This window comes from Mycteria americana, chromosome 3 (genome assembly GCF_035582795.1).
Source record: "Mycteria americana isolate JAX WOST 10 ecotype Jacksonville Zoo and Gardens chromosome 3, USCA_MyAme_1.0, whole genome shotgun sequence".
NCBI classification, from domain to species: Eukaryota; Metazoa; Chordata; class Aves; order Ciconiiformes; family Ciconiidae; genus Mycteria; species Mycteria americana.
Genome location: NC_134367.1, coordinates 102605005 through 102631507, shown reverse-complemented (window position 1 = coordinate 102631507; position 26503 = coordinate 102605005). Strand labels below are relative to the sequence as shown.

Here is a 26503-nt window from a genome sequence, read left to right as displayed (position 1 = left end):
ACAAGTCGGGTGGAAATAAGTGTTTTGCTTATTTCCAAAGGGGATCCCTCTTTGTTTATAGCAGCCTTGAAAACCTTTCTTGACCATTGGTGAGGAAGTGCGTGGTGCCTACAAGCCCGATATAGCATTCCCATGCTCTTTGCTAAGCTCCACACATGCATTTGGCTGGTATTATAAAATGTCCAAGCTCATGTAATGCATGGAGGCTAATCTTATCAATTGTATTAAGGCTACTTAGGAATTAATAGCTTTAAGGGAGCTGTTTATATTTCCTCCTTTAAAGCACTTTAGTGAACGTTCTGTGTCCCTTCAAATAAATGTCACAAGTAAAATAGTGCACTTTTTGTCATTTCTTTTAAAAAATAAAAGATATTTCCTAGAAGTTGGCACTTCAAGGCCTTAGGATGGCTCTCAGGTCTGGGTACTTGAATTTAAGCCGGTAATCCGTATGGAGGTACCTAAAAAGAAGTGGCCTGGTTTGTATGAATTAAGCTCGCATCCTTCTGAAGTTTATTAGTTTGAAAATCAGGGCACGGTTCTGGGAGTTGTTGGATTGCTGCAGGCAGCTTTGACTACGTGAGCTTTACTACTTAAATTTAAAATAACAACAACGCTTTCTTTTGAATGTCTGTTGCATGTTAGATTTTAATGGGGAAAAAAGAGGCTAAACGCACAGTTTAGCTGGTCGCCAAAGATCCTGAGGATGCTGGTGGTTTCACTTGTTGAGCACTTCTAGAAGTTAAGGCCCATGAAGATGTAATTCCTATGTACTACAAGAGGATACTACTAAAACGGTCCAGCAAGTTCTGTTTCTAGTAAAAGGAAAGTGATTTAGGGGTCTGTTTGCACAGCCTGAGCTTAGCTGGGCACATGAGAAGGGGAAAGTTTGCTTTCTCTCAGAGCATTATACAGAGGGGGGAAAAGCTTCCCATCTATAGGAACACATCAAATGGGTCCAAAAAAATGAATTCAGAAGCAAAAAGTCAGCAGTAATGCAAATTAAAGAAATCTGTATTAAATTGTATATATTTAAACATTTTCTTTAAAGAGGTCTTTACTTGCAATGTAATTTTTAATACCTAGATTTACATTTGCAGGCAGCAGAGATATCTAGAACAGCATTTGCGATGTCACAAGAAAGTATATTTAAGATTGGACAAATGATATAGTACATGTAATATTTTACAAAGGAGTCGTATTACAATCTTGTAGTAATCATAAGATGTTACAAAGATCTTCGTTAACCAGGAGGCTTTATTTTAGACAGCATTAGCATATATACTATTTGTTCTTATTTGTACGAAACCCCGATTCCAGTGCTATTCTTCATAATCCTGTCTCAGATGGTCTCTCTACCTGTCTAATACCGTGAGACCCTTGCCCTGGGAACTGGCTTCTCCAATGTGGTGTTGAAAGAATAATTTGACAATTTGTTATGTCGCTCTAGCAATAGACTGAAAAAAAAATAGAGACCACAAATAATTGGAGAGTCCTGTCTAAAGCAATGGGGCCTGAGCTAGATTTCTAGGGCAGCAATAAATCTACATCTCTCTGAAAAATCAGATGTCTAGTCAAGTAGCCAGTATAGATCACAGCACACTGAAGCCTCACAAGGAAAAACTGTAATTAATCCTTGTAATGCAGCTCCTATCCATATGTGACTCCTCCAAAAAGCTCTTCTCTGATATATGTGGCCACATCACGTGCCATCCACAATCCCGTTCTTCTCTAACGGACCGGCTGAGAGGAGCAGCCGGTCATAGCGACGTCTGATTGAGAAGGAAGGAGTTGGTCTGGTTTGTACAGTTCTGCCATGCAGAGTGTCCCTCAGCAAAGCAATAGACGATAGGCTGTGGTGAATAGCAAGTTGGCTTTTACATTAGTTGCCCTGTTTCTAGTCAGTCTTACGCAGAAAAGAACAGAGTTGACCTTTTAATTCATTACTGTGACTAAATTCATTACTGTAACTAAAGTTAAAAGCTTTGACCAGCTTTGAAAGAGTGAAAGGATGCCACGAATACCTGTCAAAATCAAACCTTGCATGCAGACGGCCTGAAACAGCCTGGCCACCGAGATACAGACTATGGCTTGATGTACAGACACGTCCCTACCTGTCCCGCTGTGAACCGGTCTGTCCATCCTAGAGGGAGTTTGAACAAAAGCCGGAGGAGCCGAGTGCTGCTGGGGCAAGTGCACAAGTGATTAAGAATGAAAACTAACGGGCTGTGCAATGATCAGGCAGCTGCAAACATGGCTTCGTTTGAAGACCGGCCACCAGCCAGGTGGAAGGGACCTGCTGAGAAAACTCTCCCAGGTACATTGCAGAGAAATAGAGGTTTTGCACAGCCGGGGTAAAAATAAGTGTGGTGCCTGGCTCGTAGCTGAGGGACTGAGATGTCTGCAATTGTTTGTGCAGGGGTTTGGGGTTTGCTCTCTCGGGTTTCTTTCCCTTTAGCTGAATTTATCTGGCAGCTGCAGATAAACTCAAGACGATGCTCTCTTCCCTTACTAGAGGCCACGCACCACAGCAAACTCTTCCCACTTCTTATTCCAACTTTGTATATAAGAACAGGGTCCTCCAGCTATGACAATATGTTTGGAGAGATGCAGCATATGCAAAAATGTGCCTTCGCTTTGACTTAGAAGATATAATGAAGGGTACCCTATCACTGATAAAGAAAAATAAAACTTGCAAAACTTGCACACTGGGGACTGATTTAAACTTACTTTTCCCTGGCCTCAAAGTTTGAGGCTTGATGTACTTGCAGATGAATGGTATCCATTTGCTAGGACCCTGGAAAACATTTAAAGTGTTAGTTCTAAGTAGCCTTTTTTTTTCCCCCCCTTGTCTTAAAAATAGTTGGGCTTGAATATTCTGGAGCAAGCTATGAGATTACACACTTTTTAAAATGTCCAGAATAACTGTAACTGGCACATGCTCATAGCATTGATTCCACCCACTACGAGAGGAATCTTCTAAGCTTCTGCTTGTTTAAATACAAGGTGAAGCATAAGTCTACAACACACTCATTCAAGTTATACAGGCTGAAAAAAACCCTGAGAAACAAAACTCGTAAATCTTACCTTAATGTTGTTTCCATGATACTTGCGCTGTTTCATTAAATTACAATTTTTGCTTAGTACATAAATTCTCAGCATAAGTTTGCATTTTGTTCTATGTACATCTGAAGAATACAGCAGAAAATACCATTGCTTAGCACATTAACAAAAATCGCATTATATGAGAGGTTTGTCAAAATACCTGTATACTAAGTTATATACAATTCTGGAACTCCTTCTTCCTTTGACTTCTAACATGTTACTCCCCAGAAAACCAATCTGTGTCTTTAAAAGTTGAAGTACATGAAGTGTGCTGATAAAACAACTTGAGCAAAAAATATTAACTTTTCAAATTCCACTTTTAATTTCAAAATAAGATGGAACAGATCACCATGTGATGCCAGCATTTTTTTTTTTTTTTTTTTTTTTTAAACTAACTGTCCCTGATAAGGGAACACGTGAATATTGCAAGTCCTAGTGGGGTCATTTTCCCCAGAAGTTATGAATATGGTGTACTCACATTGTGGATAAATGTATTATCCCAAGGTGCACTATGTTGTATACTCCCATATACCAAAAAAATCATGCGTAGAAATGTGTATTGTGATGGTTGATACATAGCTTTTAAAACGTAGATATTCACAAATCTCAGTTTTTTTATTCCTCTCTGATAAAAAGTCCACATCAATTAGAAGCTCAACTGACCGTTGTGATGGCTGGAGTCTTCCCACCTTCCTCTCCTTCGGCCCCTTCGGCGTCTGCTTCCACCTGATTGAACTTACCAATCTTTTTCAAACTCTCCAGCATGGACTTCAAAGTGTCCTTCAGGCTGTTCTCCAGGATCCAGCCTTCGCTTTCACACTCAGGGTCTTCAGGATTTGCGATGCTTTCCAGAGAGGTGTGCAGAAGACGCAAGCCAACCATCACAGCCATCTGTGCCACGCAATGGAAAAGGCAGAGAGCGTCAGGCAAACCTTTATACCCTTCTCCACGTCTTCACCCTCCTCTGCTATCAGCAGCCTGGGCTGATGGCATGAACAAAATGCCAGATACAGCTTAAGGGCTGCGGGAATCCTCCAAACAAGAGGAGATCCTGAGCAGCCTTCCCCTCTGGGATGGCCAGCTGGGGTGAGGGGGAGCTGGCAGGAGGAAAACCTCCCTTCACGAGTAGGAAAGGAGAGGGTGGAGGTCCGAAATATTCTACGTACACCGTCACAGGGTAGGTGCCTCCTGAGAGATTTTAATGAAACCTCTGCTGCTGGGCATTAGATGCACATAAAGCTGTTTATATGTGCAACAACAGGCTCTGCCACCATCCACTTAATTTTAACTCCAGATACTTTTACTTCACATTGACCTTAATGTGTTTGGCAAGTATATTAATCTGATTAAGGAGATAGATATTCATGAATCGGCATCTGTGCAGAACAGAGCAGCGTTAGGATTTGAGCCATCAGCTTGTCTACTTCAAATTCCGGTTTTGTTTTTATATAAGTATGTGCAAACAAGGAAACGAAGGCAGGACCTGATCTGTATCTCTCACTGGTTCCATCTAAGACAAATTTCTATTTCTGATAAAGTATTTACCAGTCCCAGCAGCCCTGACTGAGACTCTTTCTACTGCACTATGCTGCTGTAACACCCCTGACACCAGCGGCACCCCAAACCTGCCTCCGGAGAGAATGTTTTTAGCCAGCCTCCTGCCTTCTGACACCGTTCAGAACAGTATGACTTCCACCATTGTGGTGCTTACGAAGAAAAGTGATTGATGTGTGAAGTCGAGAAAGAAAGAAAAGGCAGCGCCCAGAAGAGCCAGCTTGATGAGGTGGTAGAGCAGGTGGTCAGGACAGGGAAGCAAAAGACTAGTTTAGTCTTTCATGTGCTAGGTAAAGCTAAGATCGAGACCACTGATGGTTGTGAACGACCTCATGGGATTTGTTCTGCGAGGGAAGTATGATGGCTCTGTTATCCTATCCAAATTCCCAAGGAAGTGATTACCTCTGGTCTCCCTAACCCATAATGGTTGAAGAGGTTGGCATCCCTGTGCCTTGCTTACCTGGTGGCACAGCTGAGGCCCACGGAGAGCTGCCCCAGACCTGCAAGGTGCTGCTCTCTGTTGGGGCTGTTGAGCGGGAGATGGAGGAAGCTTGCAAGCTGTCATGCAGGATTACAGCACTGGGTGGCTGGGCAGATTTGAAGCTGGGATTCAGCCACATAGCGCGGCCAATTGCAAAATTCACATGTGGTTTTTGGACTCCTGGGCCTGCACAAGCATGTGCTTCTGTGGACCATTCAGTAGCCTATCTACCCTGGTCATCCTGCTTGTATATGATCAGTGTCTCCAAACTCTTGGAAGGCTAAAGGGTAACCGTTGGTTACCCTCGAAATTTTCAGATGTTGATGTTTCTCTGCCTTCACTCGAGACCAGAAAGGGAAAAACATTGGTCAAACAAACAAGCTTCATCAACTAGTTCCACGTGCAAAGGCAAATTTTCATCCTGTTCAACATAGGAACACATGACTTGCAACACGTTGGTCCTCAAAGAAGGTTCTAATGGCCCTGAATCTGGAAATAGCGTCATTTTGTTGTGGATCTACCCAATACTATGATGCATTAAATCATTGAAACACTATTCTATAAAGGTCACAAGAAGTGACAAATCACATCACACTAGTCTTGGGATTTAAAACCTTGGACATCTTCCTTTCAATCTGAGCCCCAGTTTTGCTGCTTTCAGTCATGGGACTAATATCTTTCCTATTAATGGCTGCTGCAAATAAAGATTAATAGGACTGGATGCAAAAGATGGCCTCCACATTGCTCTCTACTTGTGCTACCTCACTGTATGTCAGCAGGAGCTTATTTTTGTGGCTGATTTACTAAGTCCCACTATTTGACAGCAGAATTAGCTGTACTTACAGGCTTCCTGGATGGCTCTAAGTCACTAAATATGGCCATGCTTTAAAAAAGGAAGGTGCTTGTGCAGAAGGGAGCAGCTGACCTGCCCTCAGAGGAGATTCTGTGACATTTTCTCTTAGTTTAATTTTCTTAACATTCATTCTTTCTAAAATTTGCTCTCAGGTCATTTTCTTATAAATCTTGCTCAGAAAGATTTTGGGTCCCTGGGGTTGAGATTTGCTAAAAGGAGTGCAAAACGTTCGGGCTCTCCTCATCTCCTCAGACCTGAGCCTGCCTTCTCTGCCGGATGAGAAGAGAGGCCAGGAAGTTGAAGACAACTATCTGGCAAGTTAGCCTATCTCCTATATGATAGCATAGAGCCTTGGACTATCAATTTAGCTGAAGTAATTTACGTTGTAAATTATTTACCCAGAACCTTTAATGCAGGCAGCTTTTCAATAGCCCCCATCTCTTCATTTGCAAGTCCTGGCCAGGACACGTCGAGCTGCATGCAGTGCATAGATCATAGTATCAGCAAAATTACGGAAGGCAGCCGGATGTGTCTGCTGCCTCAAAAATGTATGTTAATGCCTCAGCATGCTTCAGCTTTGTAGAGGTACTTTGAGGGACCTAGACAGGCTGGAGACATGGACTGACAGGAGGTTCAACAAGGAGAAGTGCGAAGTCCCGCACCAGGGAAGGAACAAGCCCATGCACCAGTATGTGCTGGGGGGTGACGAGCTGAAAGCAGCTCAGTAGCAAAGGGCCTGGGCGTCTTGGTGGACACAAAGTTGAACGTGAGGCAGCAATGTGACCTTGCGGCGAAGAAGGCTAATGGTATCCTGGGCTGCATTAGACAAAGTATTGCCAGCAGGTCGAGGGAGGTGATCCTTCCCCTCTACTCAGCACTGGTGAGGCCACAGTTGGAGTGCTGTGTCCAGTTCTGGGCTCCCCAGTTCAAGAGAGACATGGACATACTGGAGAGAGTCCAGCGAAGGGCCACTGAGATGATGAAGGGACTGGAGCACCTCTCCTATCCTACGAGAAAGGCTGAGAGAAGTGGGACTGCTCAGCCTGGAGAAGAGAAGGCTCAGGGCGATCTCATCAGTGCGTACAAATACCTGAAGGGAGAGTGCAAAGAAGATGGAGCCAGGCTCTTTTCAGTGGTGCCCAGTGACAGGACAAGAGGCCATGGGCACAAACATAAGAGCTTCTGTCTGAACATCAGGAAACACTTTTTCACTCTGAGGGTGACTGAGCACTGGCAGAGGTTGCCCAGAGAAGTGGAGTCTCCCTCCTTGGAGATATTCAAAAGCCGCCTGGACACGGTGCTGTGCAACCAGCTCCACGTGCCCCTGCTTGAGCAGGAGGGGTTGGCCTAGGTGACCTCCAGAGTCCCTTCCAACCTCAACCAGTCTGTGGCTTTGGGTTGCAGATCTCTGCTTAATCACAATCCAGCAGAGAAGGCCTGGGCATCAGGGTCCCAAAGCTAGCCCAGAGTCACTAAGTGATGATTTCCCCTGCCCAGTGAACAAACTGTCATGAAAGCTCTTGTCATTTTACAGCAACTTCAAAGCGGCAGGAAGAACGAGGCTGCAGTGATTCTCCAGGGCTGGGTACGGCCAGGCTGGACCGGTGCATCCACCTGCACCACGGCGTGCTCAGCCCCTTGATTTGCGCCGACAGAGCAAACTGTGTCCTTCCGGAGGGTCCCTGTTCCCCTGCTGCCTGTGGGCTGGTTTTGAAGGCTATCGGGAGTTCGCTCCTAGTGTTGAATGCATCAGAGAGTTTACTCTCCAGTGCACGATGTGCAATGCACCTCCCGCTCGTGGCTCATCGCTCTCCTGGGTTCCCACCTCCTGGAGCTCAGCTCTGGGCTCCCTCTGGGGTACCACATGTGAGATGAATCTCAGGGTCTCAGCCATCGCAGTAGCTGTGACTATCGAGAGCCACGTGTTTATACAGGTGAAGGACCTGAAGCATCTCAGGAACCAGCTGTTGCCCTCCCTTCCTTTTGAAATGCTCTATTCAGGGCACCCTTGAACCCCCCATTTCCTCTTCGCTGGCTGAGGCAGGTCAAGAAGACAGCTAGGCTTGCTCTGCTTGACCTTCTGCAGCGAAGCCCATCTGTTTGCCAGGGTTTAGCCTGAGGCGGCTTAGCTAGAGCAGGGTGTGATCTTTTTTTGTCACCCTCATGACCAGTTGTCACTCCTGGGAAGCCTACAGCTTTTGCTAGTAAATGTGGATAATAATATACTTTCAGAAAATATGACACGCTGCATTTTTTTCAAATAGAAGTTTTAATACTTCAAAATAGGTTCATTCTTCCTTGCACCTAATATAGAAACATTAAACCTAAATGGCCTTCCCTGAGGTCCCTACACCCATTTGGCACGTTACGTCTTTCTACGGCTCAAAGTAGCAGCTGTGATTAGTGTTTCCCTCCGTGCTGTGCCCCACTTCCCACAGGCCAATACCACCAACCCAGCTGGAAGAGTCCTCCACCGGCCCCCAGAAGGGCTTTGCTGGGGAGCTGGCGTGGCCGTGCTGCTGGCCCCAGTTTGCAGGGGCCCCAGGTGCAAAGCAAACCAGGGCGCTCCTTTGCTTTTGCGCTTTTCTGTAACTTCTCAGCAAGCTGGTCCAAGGGAAAACGCGAAGCGCAGAGCCAGCACGCTAATTCCCAGCTGGGTCGCACCCTGGTCAGTCCGAAATCTTACCTTGGCCAGGAGTTGGGACCTCTGCTGTGCTCCTACGCAGTATAAAATTGTTTCCTACCCTGACTGCAATTTAAAGAAAGTGGTTATATTTCAAGGGAGACTAAATTAATGTCTGCTTCCTGCTTTGCTTCTCCCTTCAAAGTTTATCTTAAACCCAGAGGGAGTTTGAGACCCAAATCTGGACCCTTTATGGTAGAATATCAGGCAAGTCATAAATATTCAGGAGGGCCAATTAATATCACCCAGGATTGTGATATTTCTTTAAAGCTTTGCCCTGAGAGTCCTCTGATTACCTGAGAAAAATATCACCTTTTATTTTGAAAAAGACAAAGAGAAAAAGAGAAGATCGTATTTCTCATTACACCACAGATTGAAAATACTACCCGGGTGTACTTTGAAGAGTTAGAAATAAAATACTGTATTTTTATCGCTGCTATTAATGTTAACCTATCGGTGTCATTAATCTCCTACGAGTCAGCAGAGGTATGTTGCAGGTTCCTAGTCATGATTTTTCACAGCTGGCATTAGTATTTCTGTGCATTTTTCCCGAGTTTTTGAATTTCCTTCTGATTTTCATATACAGCTGAAATTCCCCTCTCTTCAAGAACCCTTCATTTGAATTTGGGCTGAGACACGAGCTCCTCTTTCTTGTCTTCCCAGAATAACGGTGGTACAGGGAGGTAGTACCTTTCTCAGCCGTGCAGAGTAGTTATTTTTAAAATAACACAACATGAAGTAACTTTATGAATTTTTTTTCAGTTCACAGGTTATTTGGGTAGGCGTTTATTTTCTAAAAAGTATCGTCATTCCTGGAAGGGTGTTGCCCAGTGCTTGTATCAAAATACAATGCATCTTTTTTTACTTTGCGTTCATCTAAATTTTAAAAAAGCTGGCTGAATCATTCAAAATAGGCAATGCCATTTGCAGCAGCATTTCAAGGGTTAGAAAGGGTCTGCTGCACTCCGTGTCGCACAGTGAGCTGCACCCTCCCCTTTTGCCATCCCGTCCTGCCCTGTCTCTGCATCCCGCGCCTCACCTGCCAGCCCTCGTGCCACTGCCAGCCCATGCTCCCTGCGTATTCGCATGGATTGAACACCCCGGCTAGAAAACTGGCCATCTTCCAGAGGCAGAAGGACATGTTTTCCTTGCATTGAATGAACAGTATTTTAGCAGCAAAGCTGCACTTCAGGTTACGGTGCCCACAAACACCTGCACTGGGCAGTATCTGCACCTGTTTGCATATGCACGGTGGCTTCAGGAAGCAAAATAAAATAAAATTAATCCATCTGCTTCACCTAAGCCGCTTCTTGTGACCAAAACCATTGATAGAGCTGATGAAGGACCTTAAACCAAATGCTGCCCTGAAGCTGGACACTGTGCATGGCTCTAGGTCGTATTTTCATCAGCACATAAACCTCTTAATTGCACTTTCTGTCCCACAAATTACCGCCATCTCTTTCTGATGCACTGCTTTGTGTACTTTTCATTCCCCACTAACGGCGACACAAGTAAAATGAATGCATCTGGACAGCTGAGCCCTCTCACGCTCTTGTCTGCCTGGCACCCTGCATTTGGCAGAAAATCGGTCCCTTTTTCCTTCTTGCTCTGGGATACCCAAGGCTCTGGCCCCTTGCTCTGAAGGGGGAGTCTGTAATCTAACACCCACTCCACGCTTCCCAGCCGTGTCTCCAGCCTGGGACCTTTCAGACCTTACGCAGATGTTCACTATTAGATGTTTTCTCAGCCAAAGAACGGCGGCGGACAATTTATTTTAAAAAGATCTGATCTTTAACTCAAAAGTCCGTGCTGAAAAACGCTCTGCCCCTCTGGAGCTGGCGCTTCAGCAAAGCAGGGCCGAGGGGAGAGGGTTACCTCAAAAAGCCAGACGAGGAGGACGACGACACCCATGGAGCTCATCATGCTGCTGTAGTAGTGCAGGAGGGCTTCCCGGCAGCCACGGCGCCAGAGGTTGAGCTCCTCCGTTTGGTAGTCGTAGCTGTAGTGCGCCGAGTTGTTGGTGACCTGGTACTGGATGCAGGGTCTCGGGGAGCTGGGGTTGCAGCAGCTGAAAGGGACGCCGTCCACCAAGTACCTTCCATCCACGTTGCTTTTGATCCGACTACGGGCAAGGGCAGAAGCGGGGGTGAGTACACGCACACACAGATATACCGGAGCAAACTTGCACGAGAAAGGAAAGCAAAGGCAACGTGGCTTGGCAAAGCCTGCCGGCCGTGCCATTTCTCCGCATCCCCTGTTTATGTAGCGGCATTTGTCCTGCGTGTTTTTCCTCTCTGAAATCCTTTTCTATGTCAAGGCTACACTGAGTCTATAATGAACTCTTCATGATGGAAACACGCCCTCTCAGGTCACTTCTTCAAAGAAATTAATTTTTAAGAAAAGGAAATGGCAGAGAGAAATTGCAGGAGGGGCAGTCAGAAAAGAGTGCTCACAGCATAGGGTGAAAGGGAGATGCTGGATGTGACCTGAGCTTGGAAAAGGACCCACAACAGCCTTAGGACCCACCATATCCAGCTAGACCATTGATCCAGCAAACCTAACAGCTTCTCTTTGATGATAATCGCTCCAGGAAGGGGTTACGCATTTATTCTTGGCTTGGGAAGGTAGCCAGTATTTAAAACATGAAATGTGCTTCAACAACGGGATGTTGAAAAATTTCTGAAGTCCTTGCAGGAGCTCCCCAGCTATTGTTCACTTGACACTGTGGTTGCTCTCCATAAACATCCATTTAGTCTGGGGCCTTATGAGGTGTTTAGATGAGAGATACTTAGAAGGCAAATAGTTCCACTCGCACTGCAAAAAAAGACTATAATAAGAGGACTGCAACTCTAACAAATGCCATTTTGCTTAGAAAATGACAGAATGGAGAGCCCCAGTGATCTAGAAAGGTGAAAAATTCTGAGAGTCACGTGTAGCTTTCTATGTGGATATTTCAAAGTTGTGTCATAAAGAGAGAGGTGATTGCAACAGCCTGGTGAAGCAAAATTCCACTTTGCAGTCGTGACCTAAATATATCTAAACACCAAATGCAGTTGAGGTTTTGTCTCTAGATGTAAAGTGTGCTCTGAGTTGGGTCTAATTCCCATTGATGTGTAAATGTTCCACCAGTTTCAGAGAGATTGGATCAGGCCTTTGCTCTACAAATAATATAAAAATCATATTGTGGGGGACGGACTCCCACCTTCCCTAGAATTAAGGAGAACTTTGCTGTTGACTGCAGAGGGGCCAGAATATCCCACCAGGAATGTGAGCAGAGATTGTGCACCACTGCGTAGTTCAAACCTCGAATTCACTCATTAATATCCATTCGTGGATTTTCAGTGCCCTATTTCCTGCCTCAGTAGTACAAAGAAATTGCCCTGAGTCTCAGTCCCAAACAAGACATCGTCTATTAAGGACAATATAACCTTGTTTTCCCTCTGTGCTTTGCCCTTCCACTGCTGCTGGATTAAGTTACAGCTCTCAAATCTCCATATAATGCTGTCAAGGTGAACTTACTATGTTTTCAAGTAGTTATTTATACCCATGGGCATACCTTTGCAATGCAAATACTCCCTTATTAAATGGCGAATGTATTTGTTATAACCCCACAGTGCAATAGGTTAAGCCTGTAACAGTTCTCACTATAAAGTCCTAGTTCAGAATTGCAAAAACAACCAGAGGACCCAACAAGTCAAAACAATACGCAGAGAGACGCACAAGTGAAATACCATTTACACAGTCAGGCAGGGATCCCAGGAGATACACAAAGCTTTTTTCAAAATTACTTCAGACATTTTTAACATAGGCAGTATATTTAAAAGGCAGATTGCCTCCAGTTTACAAGACCCTTTGTGCAACCACAGAGTATGAACGTTAACGAATTATGTTCCCAGAGAACTCTGAACAACGATCTCTTCCCCCGATGCTTAATTTTTTAAAAGGTTGTGGGTATTTATGCTCAGTGCTCATTTCTTAATTTCAAAAGTTCATTTGTTCTCATGTTTATTTTTTACTTGCGCTTACTGCGCCTAACCTGATTTTGAGATTACTGCCTCTTTGGGCACTGACATCAGAGCCATCAAGGTGTTTCTGGTCAACAATCTGCTCTGCTTTGTACAGAGGAAACTAGTGCTGTTTTCATGTGAGGTTTAAAAAAATTAGGCACAAGTATATGTGTTGAACATGTTTTTATACAGGAGAGAACATAAAATGCATTTGCCTACAAGGGACACTGTGTAAAGCTAGGAACATCAACGGGTGTTGACGGCTCAATATTGTCACAGTGCTGAAGCAATCCATTGAGTGAATATAAAAATAAAATTCTAAATCTTAAGGATTTAAAATACACGAGTTATCGGTAAAGCGTTACTGTTTCTATTTGTTTCCATGAGACTGATTAATTGCCAATATCTGAAGTGGAGTTTTAAAAGTGGTGTCAGCAGTATATATCCAGGGAAGTCTTTTTTTTAGGACCTTAATAAGTCGCATTGAAATCTGCTTTAGGAATAGTGAAGTTCTGATACTTTCCTGTTGATTTTGGGAGTAGGTATGTGTGGGGTAATAATGGGTTTATGAAGAGGTAAAAGACAGTAAAAAATATTATTTTAAGTCTGTTTACATCACACTGCATAAGAGTGAGAATTGTATTTTGGTGCTTTATATTTTATGCTCTGGATAACATTAGAGGAATTTGACAGGGGAGGAGGCAATCTAGCTGAACGTTTGGGGTGCTTATTAATCAAGAGCAGAGAAAATACCCTTTCTATACAAACCCCCCTCCAGACAGTGCCTGTTGTGATGTACGTTTCTTTAATATAATACTGATCAAAGAACAATGCTACGCGATACAAACCCCACAAAGTCACTTACTCTTTCACTTCTTTGGAGCTGAAGTCCAGATACCTATTGCTGATCCACTGAATTTCGAACCAATCTTTGAAGCCGTTGTTCCCACAGCATTTGAACTCAATTTGGAGCATGTCGATGGTCTTCTTCATGAAGCATCTTCCGGGGGTGTCTGTGTCCCGGTAGAACTTCATGCCGTTCTTGAGCCCCTGGGCCAGTGTGCTCTCCAGAGAGCCCCGCATGAGAAAGCAAATCAGAGCAACGAAAAAAATGAGTATGTTAAAGAAGAAACACAGTGCCAGGTAAGGTTTCAGCAAAGGCTTCCACTTGGCAAATTTAGCGGGATCCAGAGAATCGTAGCAAATTTTGCCAGCAAAACCATTGAAGGCGCAGGATAATATACCCATCAATATCAAAGAATTGGGCACAAAGTGGCTTTCAGAATTGTCCATCACTTCACTTCGCTTCCGGAGTTCAATTTTGAGGAACAACCCCATGCTAAAAACAAGGATTCCAGCAAACACTGAAAACCAGTTCATGAGCCATAGTCCCTGGGCTAGTTTTACCCGTTTCTTCTGGTTGAATTTGACTTTCAGCAGTGCCATCTTCGTAATGTGAGACGTTGGAAGATTTCACAGCCTGGACCCCTCTTCTTGGCGTAAGCGACTTGAGGAAGAACCATTCAGGCGTTGGAAGAGACCCTGAGCAGCATGGCGGGAAGCGAGCCACTGCACGGGCCTTCCATCTTGAGCTCCCCCGGTTAGGATTCAAGCAAGTAAAATACTCAAAGATCCAAATTAACAATTTCACATTAGGGAGAATAATGGGCAATTAGCACCTACAACTATTTCTGGTGGTTGCTTCCAAGCAAAGGAGAAACAGTCTCAAGGTTTCAAATGATTTGATCCGGATCTGCAAGACGTCATTCTAATACCTTTAATCATTTGATCCAATTTGGAGAAATGTCTGTCAACAGATGAGTGGAAATAATCCCTCATTTTACTATTTAGTAGATTTGTGCTTTAGGCTGCTGGGCGGCATGTGAAAACCCAGAGATGTAAAAAGATCTTTGTTGCCAGAAGAATATGGATCCTTTGAGGAAAAAGGAAGAGGGCTCTGAGATTAAAAAAGGCTGCTTGAATACAAAAATATACTTCCCCCACACGATCGTGATTTATTCGTATCTACAGCCAAAACCACCTTTCCAGTCTTTATCCTTCTGTGTTGACCCAAGATGACATCCTGTGGCTTATGTGTTCTGGAAGCAGATAAGTGTGTAGTTTACGGTGACCTAAAAAACCTAAGCTTGGCATTTTCTATTTAATTCCAGGGCTTGTACCATCTCTGGGCCTTGGCAGGAGGGAAGGAGAAAGGAAAAGTTCAGAGAAACTCAATAAATAAACCCCGGCCTGAAATCTAGAGATGCTTTTATAAAAAGCGAGCCGCCGTGAGCAGCTTACTGGATAATCGCCAGGCCAGGGAGGGGAGCGGGGCTGCCCAAGGAGACCCGGGACCTTACACCTGGGAGGAATTTGACCCAGCGGCTGGGGAGGGACCCTTGGGCCGTTGTCACCAGCCAGTGCAAGGGAGGCACTCCCGGGTCCTCGGGGTCTGCCGAGGGACCTGCAGCCCAGCTCCGCTTTCATGCTGCAGCGGGCAGAAAGGGAGGGATGAACCCCCTCCTTCTGCGGCGGCCTTCCTCCTTACGCCACGCAGCCACTTCAGGCAAGCACGGATGCTGGGCTTTCGCGCTTTCCAGCGCTGTAGGAGTTTTACTTGCTTTGAAATATCACCTCCTGCTCCCCCCTCGCCCCGCAGAGGTTCAGAGCTACGGGGGAAGTCCCGCGCTGGCTCACCACCTGCCACGGCAACGCAAAATTAACCTCAGGCAGCCTCAAGCGATGCAAAATTAACCTCTAGGTGTGTGAGGGCATGGGTGCTAATGTCGCAGGTGAGAAAGGAGCAGCCCCAGGAGAGGGATGGGGAGGCCTTGCCCCAGCCCGAGCCAGCCTGACCCGCTGCTGCCCGAGTGCCCTGGGGACATCCTCTCGTGGCTGCCAGCAGCATGGTGCCCCAGCCCCGAGGGAAAGGTGAAGGGACCTGCCCAGAAGGAAGGCAAGTGTGAAAAATAATAAGAATAATTTTAAAAAATGCACTGAAAAATAGCACTTGGATAGTCTGCTGCTGTGTGGTACTGTGGATGCTGCTCAGTTACTGTGTGAGATCCTGGGATGCTGGAGGTCTCTTCAGTAAAGGCAAGGGCTAGCGAGCTGCTACTTTTTCCTGGGCTAAGCGAACAGAAGGTTTTTGTGATGGACCTTTCCTGGCCCATCAGGGTGCTGTCGCAGTGACCTGGAGAGCAGCTGGTAACGGGGACTTTCTTAAAGCAGGCCTGGCTGTTAGCATTGCTGCCGCCCTTGCAGGGGAAGGGCGAGCGCGTGAGAGGAAAGGAGGAGGCAATTCTCCGTCAGGGGCTATTCTCTCTGCTTGCCATGAAGTGGATGAAAAGCGCTGTTTCTTGGGAGAGCCTGTTAAATGTTTTTGTGCAATAAGCCACAGCACTGAAATAACATCTCTCCTGGCTCCTCGGCAAAATATCCCATAACCCCGTAGCGCGCGTTACTACATTTCACTGAGTCCTCCGGGAGCTAGCTACGTTTCATGGACTCCTCCTAGCTCAGCTAGGAAACGTTAGGTAGTTTGGGGGGGGGGGTGTATTTATCTGACAGCCTGAAGTTAATTCTAGATAAATGAACTTGAAACTATTTCCTTTCTTGTCAGTGATGACAGAGTGAAACGCTAGTTAAAATGAAAAAGAATTTTCTGTCCGGTCTGTGGATCACGAGGATATACAGTGAAATATGTTCTGCAGTGCAATTAGTAGGACAAGAAATAGTAAACCTGCCCAGAGCAGGTGTAAGCCTGGTGCTGCTCTGGATACGGGGAAGTTTGTATTCAGGAGCACAGATGATAATCTGAATACCTGCTACCTGAATAATTTAACATTCAGATGTCCATGCTAAATCTGATGCAGCAAAACCATGTCATTGTATACACTAGGGTGTTTCCTGTTAATTCAGGAATAAAAATAGTGAAACAGAACATGCAGCATATGCTTCAGGGCTCATTGATCCCTCCAAATTTACTGTCTTACTCCTCTCCTTAAACACAGGTAACAGGAGGGGTCCTAATAAATCACTCCTAAATAGTTAGTGTTTTCTGGGAGATGATCAGTGATTCACCTGACGCTCAGGAAGGGGCACTCAGGTACTAATTACACCTTTAAGACTTCACGTGGTACCTTTAAAGTCATCACAGAGAGCAATCAACACAAGCAAAACAACCCAGATTTGGAAACCTGCTGTTAATATTTAAGTACTTTCAATAGTTCAGTACCAGCTGGGGACTTACAGTGGCAAAAACTACCCACCCATCAAGTCAACTCACCATGCTTGGAAGCTTTAAAAGGGGATTGGTGACATTAAATCGTATACTATACTCTGATGCTTCCTTCAAAACACGAAATTAACACTTTTAAAAGTGGGGAGTTAACGCTTCCCGCTTCTCCCAGACACGGAGCGGCCGAGCCCTCTGCAAGCTTCAGCACAAAGTGATCAGCTGAGGGCTGTCTCAAGCGGAGCAACCTAAGGAAGAGGAAGGTTATGGGGGATCATCGAGAAGTTTTCTGGGGTGTAGACAACGTAAAAAAGAAAATTGGTCTTGCCTGGCATCTGCTCTTCTTGCAAATCTTTATCTTGGCTGGGATTCACCTTTAATTGGGCAGACTTACTACCGCTTTCTACTTCAAATAGAAAACATCGAAGCTGATCCATAGCAGACAATAGCTAATTGCAGCAAGGATGTTTGAGTTAATGGTCTCCTTGCAGGTTGTGCATAATTCATATGCCATTTTGGAGAATCAAATGGTAGGATAAAATATTCAAATGATTATTGATCTGCTAGAACTCACCATGAATGTGTTCAAATTCAAAATACTGTTAAAAAATTATAATTTCTATGGATAACAATACAATATTGACACCTTTCCATAAAGCTATGCCTGCTAACCTAAACATAACCCAGAAACTTACCAGTTAATGCTAGGAAGGAGGGAAAAGTTGTTTTTAAAGCAAACATTAAAAACATGGTATTTGCTATAGTCTGCTGCCCAGTTCTAGACCAACCATGATCCTTCTGTCTTCAGGAGTATGAGATATAAAAGGCAAATTCCCTTTATATAGGTATATCCTATGTGCCTAAACTATGGAAGTGCTCTTAGTTGGTAATAAAAATAATTTCCTGGCCCAATCTTTCTTTCACACTGCTCTCTGATATGAAACATGTGGCTTTCTTGGGTTCTTTTTTCTTTTCTTTCCTTAGAAGTGGTTAGGTTTCACTGTGAGGATGAAGATATCTGGTTTTCCCTATGATAGGAAGCTATTGTGTGGAGAGAAGAGGTTTGTTTGTGCACTCTAGTTTATGGTTTGGCTTGCATTTGTAACTGTGTGGTGTGTACAGGGACGCTCCTGAGAAGCAACGTGATAAAATGGCTGCGCCGCATTGTACGATTAGCAGGTGGAGAAAAGTCTCATTTATGACTTTTTTTTTTTTTTCCTCCTATGTACACAAGTAACTTGGTAGGCTACTATTGTTGTGGCATGTGAGGTGCCTGCAGGTCCTGAGGCTGGAGACAGAAGCAAGTTGTTAAATTCACTTCTGGGGCTGTAGTCTGCCCTGGGAAGGGCGATCTGATGGACCCCATGGCTCCTAAACTACGCCGGGGCGTACTGTCGGGGTTTCAGCGTGGTTTTGCTCTGGGTAGTTCCTGGCATTTCAGCCGTCCTTATCCGCAGTGTGGGTAATATGTTCAGAAAACACAGTTTTTCTTTGACCCCTGAGATGTTCATTATGAGTGTTTATTTGTATTGCTGTATTGCCTATGGTGTAGTGTTCACCGCTGAAAGAATATGAGTTATAAATCAATGTTTGTACTTGCAGAAACAGGAAATAAATATGTTGGGAATTGAAAGAAGCTTACAAAAGGCTCACAATAGTCATTACTGCTGGAAAACATCTCATCACAACAGATGGATCCTCAAGTAAGTCAGATAAATCAGATCACAATGTGAATGGAAATGCTGAAATTCCATAATTTGCACAGATTTTTTTTTTCTTGCTATTCATATCTTTCCTTGTATGTGATGAAATTGGCTTTTTAGTACAGTACAGACTATGAGCTCTCTTGTGCAGATCCGATGGCCGTAACAGAAAGGCTGCGTAGAAAAAAGGCCACAGTGTGCTGGTTTTGGCTGGGATAGAGTTAATTTTCTTCATAGTAGGGGCCCCTGTTTTGTGTTTGTGCTGGAAACAGTGTTGATAACACAGGGATGTTTCCGTTATAGCTGAGCAGTGCTTACACAGAGTCAAGGCCTTTTCTGCTCCTCACCCCACCCCACCAGCGAGGAGGCTGGGGGTGCACAAGGAGTTGGGAGGGGACGCGGCTGGGACAGCTGACCCCAACTGACCAAGGGGACATTCCATACCATATGGTGTCATGCTCAGCATGTAAAGCTGGGGAAGAAGAAGGAAGGGGGGAACGTTCAGAGTGATGGCGTTTGTCTTCCCAAGTAACCATTACGCGTGATGGAGCCCTGCTTTCCTGGAGATGGCTGAACACCTGCCTGCCCATGGGAAGCAGTGCATGAATTCCTTGCTTTGCTTTGCTTGCACACACAGCTTTTGCTTTCCCTATTAAACTGTCCTTATCTCAAGCCACGAGTTTTCTCACTTTTACTCTTCTGATTCTCTCCCCCATCCCACTGGGGGGAAGTGAGCGAGCGGCTGGGTGGGATTAGTTGCAGCTGGGGTTAAACCACGACACGCAGTCACACAAAGTGGGGAGAGCCTGGTGGAAAGTAGGAGGTAAGGGGGCAGAGCTGAGCAGCAAAAGGATGATGCACAAAGGAGGTAAAGAAATGTACTTCTCTGCATACAGTTCTCAAATCCAGCAAGTGTGCCCTCAGATTGCACTCTTATATGCTGGCAGAAATCCACTTGGAAAGACAGCAGAAGAGTGGGTACGGGGGGAAGGATTCTATGTATTCACAAAAACTCCTTCCACTAAAGAATTTCTAAGTAGTTTGTAACGCCTGAAGCAGTTCCAGGTAAAGCCACTGAGATTGATCCTTGTCTACATATAGCTATTGCTTAAATAGGAAGAAACTTCAAACAAACAAACAAGCCATCAAAAATATTATGCATAAAAGTGTGTAAGAAATTGTCTTATGCATGCATTTCTTACCTGTTTTTCCACACAACAATTTTGCTAGAGCCCACGCTAGAATCTATTCAAATGAAGCAGGGCTGGATAAAGAGAGAACGCAGATAACGTCATTTTTGTTCCTGGTACTCAGAGAAGCAGGTGCGGGCAGAGGGAAAGGTCTGGACTCCAGCGGGAACCGAGGGGGTCGGCCCCTCTTGGGACGGACCTCCAGGTGAGGTGGTGGCCACACTGGAAGCAGCAGCAAAGCTCTCAGCTGCTTCTCTGGAGGCAAGCTTTGGTCCGTGCTACCTCGCACAGCCTCAACAAATGCTAACGCTCAAAGCTCTGTGCGGTGCTGAAGAACGGTCTCAGGTTTCTTCTATGGGTTCATTGTTGTGTATTGTTGCATAGAACTATTTTATTTCATTCACAAATGCGTATGAGCTTTAAAAAGTTGAGTAACAGCGCTGTGGTGAACTAAGGATGTTTCACGGGCTTTAAAGATTTTGGTAAGGCTGTCAGCTGGAGGAGGGCTGTCCAACCAGGCTGTCTTTCAAAAATGTTTAAACCAAGAGTTTGCTCCTGTGACTCCCTGTGGAAAATGGTTCCACACCTCAATGCCCTGCACTGTTTTTATAAACTTTCTGCCAGTTAGCCCTCTATTCAGGGCCAATCTGCACCCAGTTATGGTGCTGATGTTTCTATTATCCTCATAATGTCTTCACAACCATGTCCCTGGCAGGCATTTGCTTTTCAGCCCCTTCTGATGCCTAGCATAATTAATTTCTTTAGGGTATGTGTTTTTTAAAGGAGTTCCTTGGTTATTCTGGTGGCAATGAGATGCAAACCAGAGCTAGAGTTCTTGAGCAGACTTTGTTTGCTTCAGTCTTGCGTTACGCAGGTTACGTGAATCTAGACGGAGGCAAAGCGGTGCTGGTGATGCTCTTAACCGGTTGGGGAATTACTGTCCCTGAACATGCTCATTCAATGGGCTCCTTTGAAGAGTTTTCTCCCTTGCACCATGTTTTTAGTCCTCCACCTTGCTACTAGGCAAGGTAGCTTGAAACCAGCTTGTTTCCACAGCAGTTCTAACTGCTTCTGCCCGCCCTGTAGCACGACTGTGAGCCTGATGTTACCTGCTACCCCCTCAGCCATGAAACCTTGCTCAGCTTGCACGAGCTTCCTGAACGAAGCACCTCTTCCCTCACGGGTCTCCGGGGAAGGGGATTTTTGCAAGCTCTCCATAGCAGGTTAGACACAAAGCAATCCTGGCTCCTGGCCTAGAAGAGGCTGCCAGGCATTTTCTTCATGTCAGCATTGCTTATCGCTCTGAAGGAAGAAACTGAGCATGTGCTGTCCTCCTTTCTCCGAGCTGCGATTAGCAGAGAGACAAAGCGGCTCTGACCAGACTGGCATCCCAAGTCTCCTTGACCCAGGAGAACAGAGACAGCCTGGTGTTTCTCCTCAAACCAGCTGCTGCACAAACTCTGCCCAACCCTCCCTCTAAATATTTCTCAGTCGCAAGCTTCAGAAGGGGAATTCGGGAGCCTGGCCACTTGCCACTGGCAGCTCAGGATGTCATGACACTCCTTACCCTCTCTGAAGGAGGTTTGCTTCAGTGTGATGTATGAGACACTCCGTCATCCAGTCATCTAGAGACAAGATAGCACAAAATTCCTCACTTGTTGAAACCAGACACTCTCAGCGAACCTATTTCATCACTTCCATACTTAAGATATGTTTTTGACCTCTTGAACAAACAGCTTAAGGCTTACCTGCAGACAGGAAGCAATTTTTCTGATGCCTTGTCAGTTCAGGCAAAAGGTAAAGAAATGTGATGAAGTTACACATACTGTGGACTAGACCTTTAGTCTTTCCGTGTTTAGTATTTACTCTGTGAGTAGTTCCAATGAAATAATCTAGACAACTCTATAGTCTAGACCTGCCAAAGTATCCCCAACATCTTATTTCCAAAACATTAGTTTGAGTATGTGTCAACAAGAATTTTTTTTCCATCTAAGAAAATAGATCCTACGAAATTAGTTTAAGAAATAGCTGAGAAATTTTAAATACAGATCATATACATATAACTATCCTGTAAAACATTTATATATATATATATACACATACTTATTCCTACCATGCTTTTAAATACTTTTGTAAAAATTTAATGAGTATATAATTCTGCGTTATCTGCGCGTATCTGAGTATATAACATCTGCGTTATCGCTTTCCACTAGATTGGACTGGAAAATGGATTCTCAAATGAATAACTGTACTTTTGGGATCTCAGCTAATATTCTCTCACTCACATGGCATTTTACTTTTTTCCTACCTACAAGGGCTTGTGGAATGCTGGGGGTTATAGCACAGGTGAGTAACACGAGCTGCCTGCACTGGTGTTGTCAGGAGGAATTGTTTCTTCTGGGACACACAGATGACAGCCTGCTAGTGCTTATACTACTTGTGACTTCCTTTTCTGTATGTATTTTTAATAACAAAATATTATAGTGTTGTTAAAATAACTAGATGGAAATGCTTAGGTGTTTCTCTTTCCTCCAGACCTGAAAAAGTTGCAATTTCTATACTGATAGAGCCTATGAATACACTAGCAAACCTTTTCTAGTGTATAACTTGTGTTCATATATTACATTACTATTAACATAACATACTTCTGTTTCAAAATAGTTTTGAATTTCTCCTAGTATGATTCTACCTTAGGAAATTAACATTTAAAAAAGGTACCTGGAAACATGTGCAACTGTGTGTACATCTCTGATACCCGCTAAAGCCTAGCGGTAGCATCTCTGTTTCTAGATGTGCCAGTGTCCATCCACATAGTAAGTAAACTTAAATGTTTATAGCTTTTGGCTAGCAGAACAAAGGCATTTCTGTAGTTTTTTTTACAGGCTGAACAGTTTGCAATCCCAGGACTAGAGGATGCTAAGGGGACTGATTAGTCACTACCAGCATATGTGGGGGAGAAAAATTAACTACAAAATCAGGTTCTCTACTAAGATGGATGTGTTAAAATTAAGATACTTGAGAGCCTCATCTGATCACATCCCTTTAATAAGAGATACTAAAAAGTATGTACATTAAAGCAAGACTAAGGGTATCTTTTTTAAACCATTTTATGATGCTTTCAATGCAAAGAAGAATCATTAGTAAAGGGACAAGTGAAACAATTCCAAACAAATGTATCTGAAATGCAAAATCCAATTCAGTCAAAAAGTATACATTAACAGAAGTAAACAAAACAAAGTTGTGAAGAATATATAAAAATTCCCTTTTTTCTCCACATTTAAATTAAATATGCTGAAAACAATGTAGATAAGTTTCTGTGCTCAAAACCAGTCTTCACTCAAGTGAAGTTTCAAGTGCTTCTCACAACAATGATGCAGTTTTTGACGGTTCAGCTAGTACCAATTTTCTGTTAGAGGCACATATATGATGGTAGGGCAGCATAAATATTTTGCAGTTTTAAAATACAACTCTAAGGTGATTGTTAGCCAAGGTAAACAAAGATTTCTTGTAAAACATCACAAGTTAAGGAGTGGTTTTGGAAACCTAGAACTACTATGTATACTTTATGTATGGATAGTGGTCACCTCACCACCACTAATAAGGCATTGTAAAAACACTGTATTCCATAACATTGCTACTTTTTTTTTATTTAGCAGGAGTGAAGAAATGGGACTTAAGTTACTGTGTACTTTATGCAAGATAACATGCAATTTTGGAACTGGAATACAGCACTTCATGTTCCCATTTTACCAACTCCCCCTGTCAACACTGCACTTTTGCAGTAGCAGGGTGCTGTAAATGAAGATCACAGCACCACAAAGCCTAGTGTCTGGTAGACAGATGAAACAACTAGTAGGACATACCTGAATATCTCTCCCCTGAAGTCTCAGACTGCAGTAGAAGAGTTTACCTAGCTTCTGTGATGTTAATCAGCACTTATTGTATGCCCCCAAAAGCACACTCAAAGCACTAATTTTATTCATCTCAAGTTAAAACTGTTTACAGAAGGAGCATTTTCTCACATTTTCAGATTGTGAAGGTTTAGTATTTATATAGCCTCTATAGGTTTGTTAATTTCAAACAATCATTAATATATTAAGAGAGCATTAAATGTTCATTAGGCTTTTTTCCTTTAATCTTACTCGAAATAAAAGCCTAAAGACAACTTACAGATTTCATTGTTCCCCATTACCTCACAAAAGTCCTCTCCTGCAATCCCCATAAGATAGCATACTGTCACCTGCAATTTGAGAACCACAAACATACAAAAAACTGGGTTTTTGATCATTCCATTCCTGTACAGCTTGTACTACTTGCAGCTAATTCAGATTCTGCCTGGGTGAGTGAAAGCAGTGCAACAGCTCTAATAGAGGCTCGCTGTTGTTTGTGTATTGGTGCCCCTTGCCCCCACCTTAATGAGAAAAACTCAGCAATGAGGTACTGCACTAGCCAGCAAATTCCACAGTGATACATAAAGATTATAGCAGCAACTTGTGTAAGAACAGTGAACTATATTTGACTGCATTCTTCAATTAAAAAATCCAGTCATACATCATAATTCACAATTTAAATACCGAATGGAATCATTTAATGGCATATCGGGGATGAAGTCCCACAGGTTACGAATCAATGCGTTTACACCAGGATTTCTTGCTCAGCACCGCGCTGCCTCTGCAGTCAGTCCCAGCAGCTGATTCTTTCCTGCTCGGGGATCAGGCTCCAGTTGGGCGAAGGCTTGTCAGTCGCCAGCCAGTCAAAGTCATCCACCAGGTTCCAGTTGTTTCTGTTTCTGTCTAGCCCAGAAGACTCGAAATCTCTCTCGATACCAGGGTAGCTCCAGGCGTAGGGAGCGAAGGAGACCTTAGTGCAGTCCTCGATTACGGCCCGGCTGGTGACCTGCACGTAGAACCGACTGTCGCGGGTGCGATGGGTGCGGAGCTGCTGGCAGGCCAGCACCAGGAGACAATCGCTGCAGCCATCCACCAGCGCGGAGGTGGACACGGGCCCGCAGAGCACGGTGCAGCCCCGGCAGTCCCGCACCCGCAGCGTGTTGGCGTTGCCGCGGAGCCGCACCCGGCAGCCGCGCAGCTCGGAGAGCACCACGTCCCGCTGCAGCAGCTCCGCGGGGCCGAGCTCCAGCTCCTCGTTCTCGGCGCCGCTGAACCCGCACAGCGGCGGCCCGCCCGCCTCCCCTTCGGCGGGGCCGCGGCCGGCGGCCGGCGCGGCGGCCGCAGGCCGGGCGGGCTCCGCGGGGCGCGGCTCGCTGCCCGGAGCCGCTTCTTTCTTGAGGGCCCGGAAGGCGAATTTCTTCTTGGGCTGCAGCTCCTGGCGCCGGGCCGCCAGGTCCCCCTGGAGCCGCGCCACGGCCTCCTGCCCCTGCCGCACCTCGTAGGGCGCCAGGAACCGCACGCTCTCGGTCAGCAGCTTCTGCAGCCCTTGCAGGCGGGCGGCCGCCTCCTCCAGCGGCCCCGCCGCCAGGAGCGCCTCCACGGCCTCTCGCTCCCGGGCGAAGGCGGCCACGAAGAACTCGCTCTGCTCCTCCTTCACCACCTGCGCCTCCTTCTTCTGCCGCTGCCGCTCCACGCCCTGCTGCCGCTCCGCTTCCCGCCGCTGCAGCCGCTCCGGCAGCACCACGGCGGCGGCGGCCATCTCAGGCTGCAGGGGAGCGACGAAGGCGGCCGGCGCCCGCAGCTCCTCGGCTGGCGCCGCCGCCGCCTCTCCCGCCGCCTCCATCTTGCCTCCTCGCCTCCCCTCCGGTCACTAAGCGGCCCGCCGATTGGCTGCCGGCAGCCCCGGCTGCGCCGCCGCCGCCGATTGGCGGGCTGGGGGGCTCCCGGCGGGAGGGGAGAGGGAGGGGAGGAGAGCCGGAGGGAGGGGTCTCCTGTGGTTTTAAAGGGGCCGGCGCCTCTCTGCGGGATGGGGTGAGTCCTGGCGGCAGGTGCCGCGCTCTGCGGGGCGCGTTATCCCGCTTCCCAAATTAGCAGCCGGGCTATAAATAACCCCCTGCCCTCCCCCGCCCTCCCCCCTGCGCGCGCGCGCGCAAGTGCCCGCTTCTTCCCCCCCTTCGCCTTCCCCTCCCCCCTCCTAGGCCGCGCCTGCCACGGCGAGCGCGGCGGCCCTTGGGCCGGCGGCCCTCGGCGCGGGGGCGGCCCCGGCTGCCGGCATCCGCCCGCCCGCGGCCCTTCTGCGGACGGCGGAGCCGGGGGCGTCTGCTCCCCGCCGCGGGGCTCGGGGGAGGGCGGCGGGGCCCGGGCGTGGCGGGGAGGGCGGCTGAGGGCCACAGCCGCGCTGCCTGCCGCAGGCGGTGGCGGCAGCAGCGGCAGCAGCAGCTCTCCACCTGCCGTTAAAAATAAAGTCAGGCCGCGCTGGCTGCTCGGGTCTTGTCTGGGCTGGTCGTGGATTTCTGGTAGGCGTTAGGTACCGTGCAGCGGTGTGTGGTGCCTGGTGGTGGCGTTCCCCGTGCCCAGGGAGGCGCGGAGCCACGGCCGGGCGTCGGCTGGCTGCCTCACGGGGCCGATGTCTTCAGGGGGCTCCGTAAATGCAGTGTTTTAATAAACCTTCCCTACAGTTAGAAAACTTCTGCAGTGAAGTAGTTACGAAAAAGGCGGTTAATACTTGCAGGTAACTGTAAAAGTGCTGCCAAAATGACTGGGTTTTTTCTTAGCCGCCTATTTGATTTCTTGAGTGTTTTGT

The 26503-nt window shown here is 46.0% G+C and overlaps 3 protein-coding genes across 3 annotated transcripts in view; 1 reads left to right on the top strand and 2 right to left on the bottom strand.

The window, feature by feature from the left end:
- Positions 1-3677: 3677 nt before the first annotated feature.
- Positions 3678-14151, bottom strand: PRPH2 (peripherin 2). Its single transcript, XM_075496328.1, has 3 exons — positions 13546-14151; positions 10549-10795; positions 3678-3993 (listed from the first exon to the last, which is right to left on the bottom strand). Exons 1-3 carry the CDS (start codon positions 14124-14126, stop codon positions 3757-3759), a joined length of 1065 nt encoding a protein of 354 aa, XP_075352443.1. The 5' UTR covers positions 14127-14151; the 3' UTR covers positions 3678-3756.
- Positions 14152-23794: 9643 nt separating this feature from the next.
- TBCC (tubulin folding cofactor C) lies at positions 23795-25762 on the bottom strand. Its single transcript, XM_075496327.1, has one exon. It carries the CDS (start codon positions 25541-25543, stop codon positions 24488-24490), a length of 1056 nt encoding a protein of 351 aa, XP_075352442.1. The 5' UTR covers positions 25544-25762; the 3' UTR covers positions 23795-24487.
- Positions 25684-26503, top strand: part of BICRAL (BICRA like chromatin remodeling complex associated protein) — a 46543-nt gene continuing 45723 nt past the window's right edge. Inside the window, exon 1 of the mRNA XM_075496323.1 lies at positions 25684-25731. The gene's annotated coding sequence lies outside the window, so the exon portion shown is untranslated. The remainder of the gene's footprint in view (positions 25732-26503) is intronic.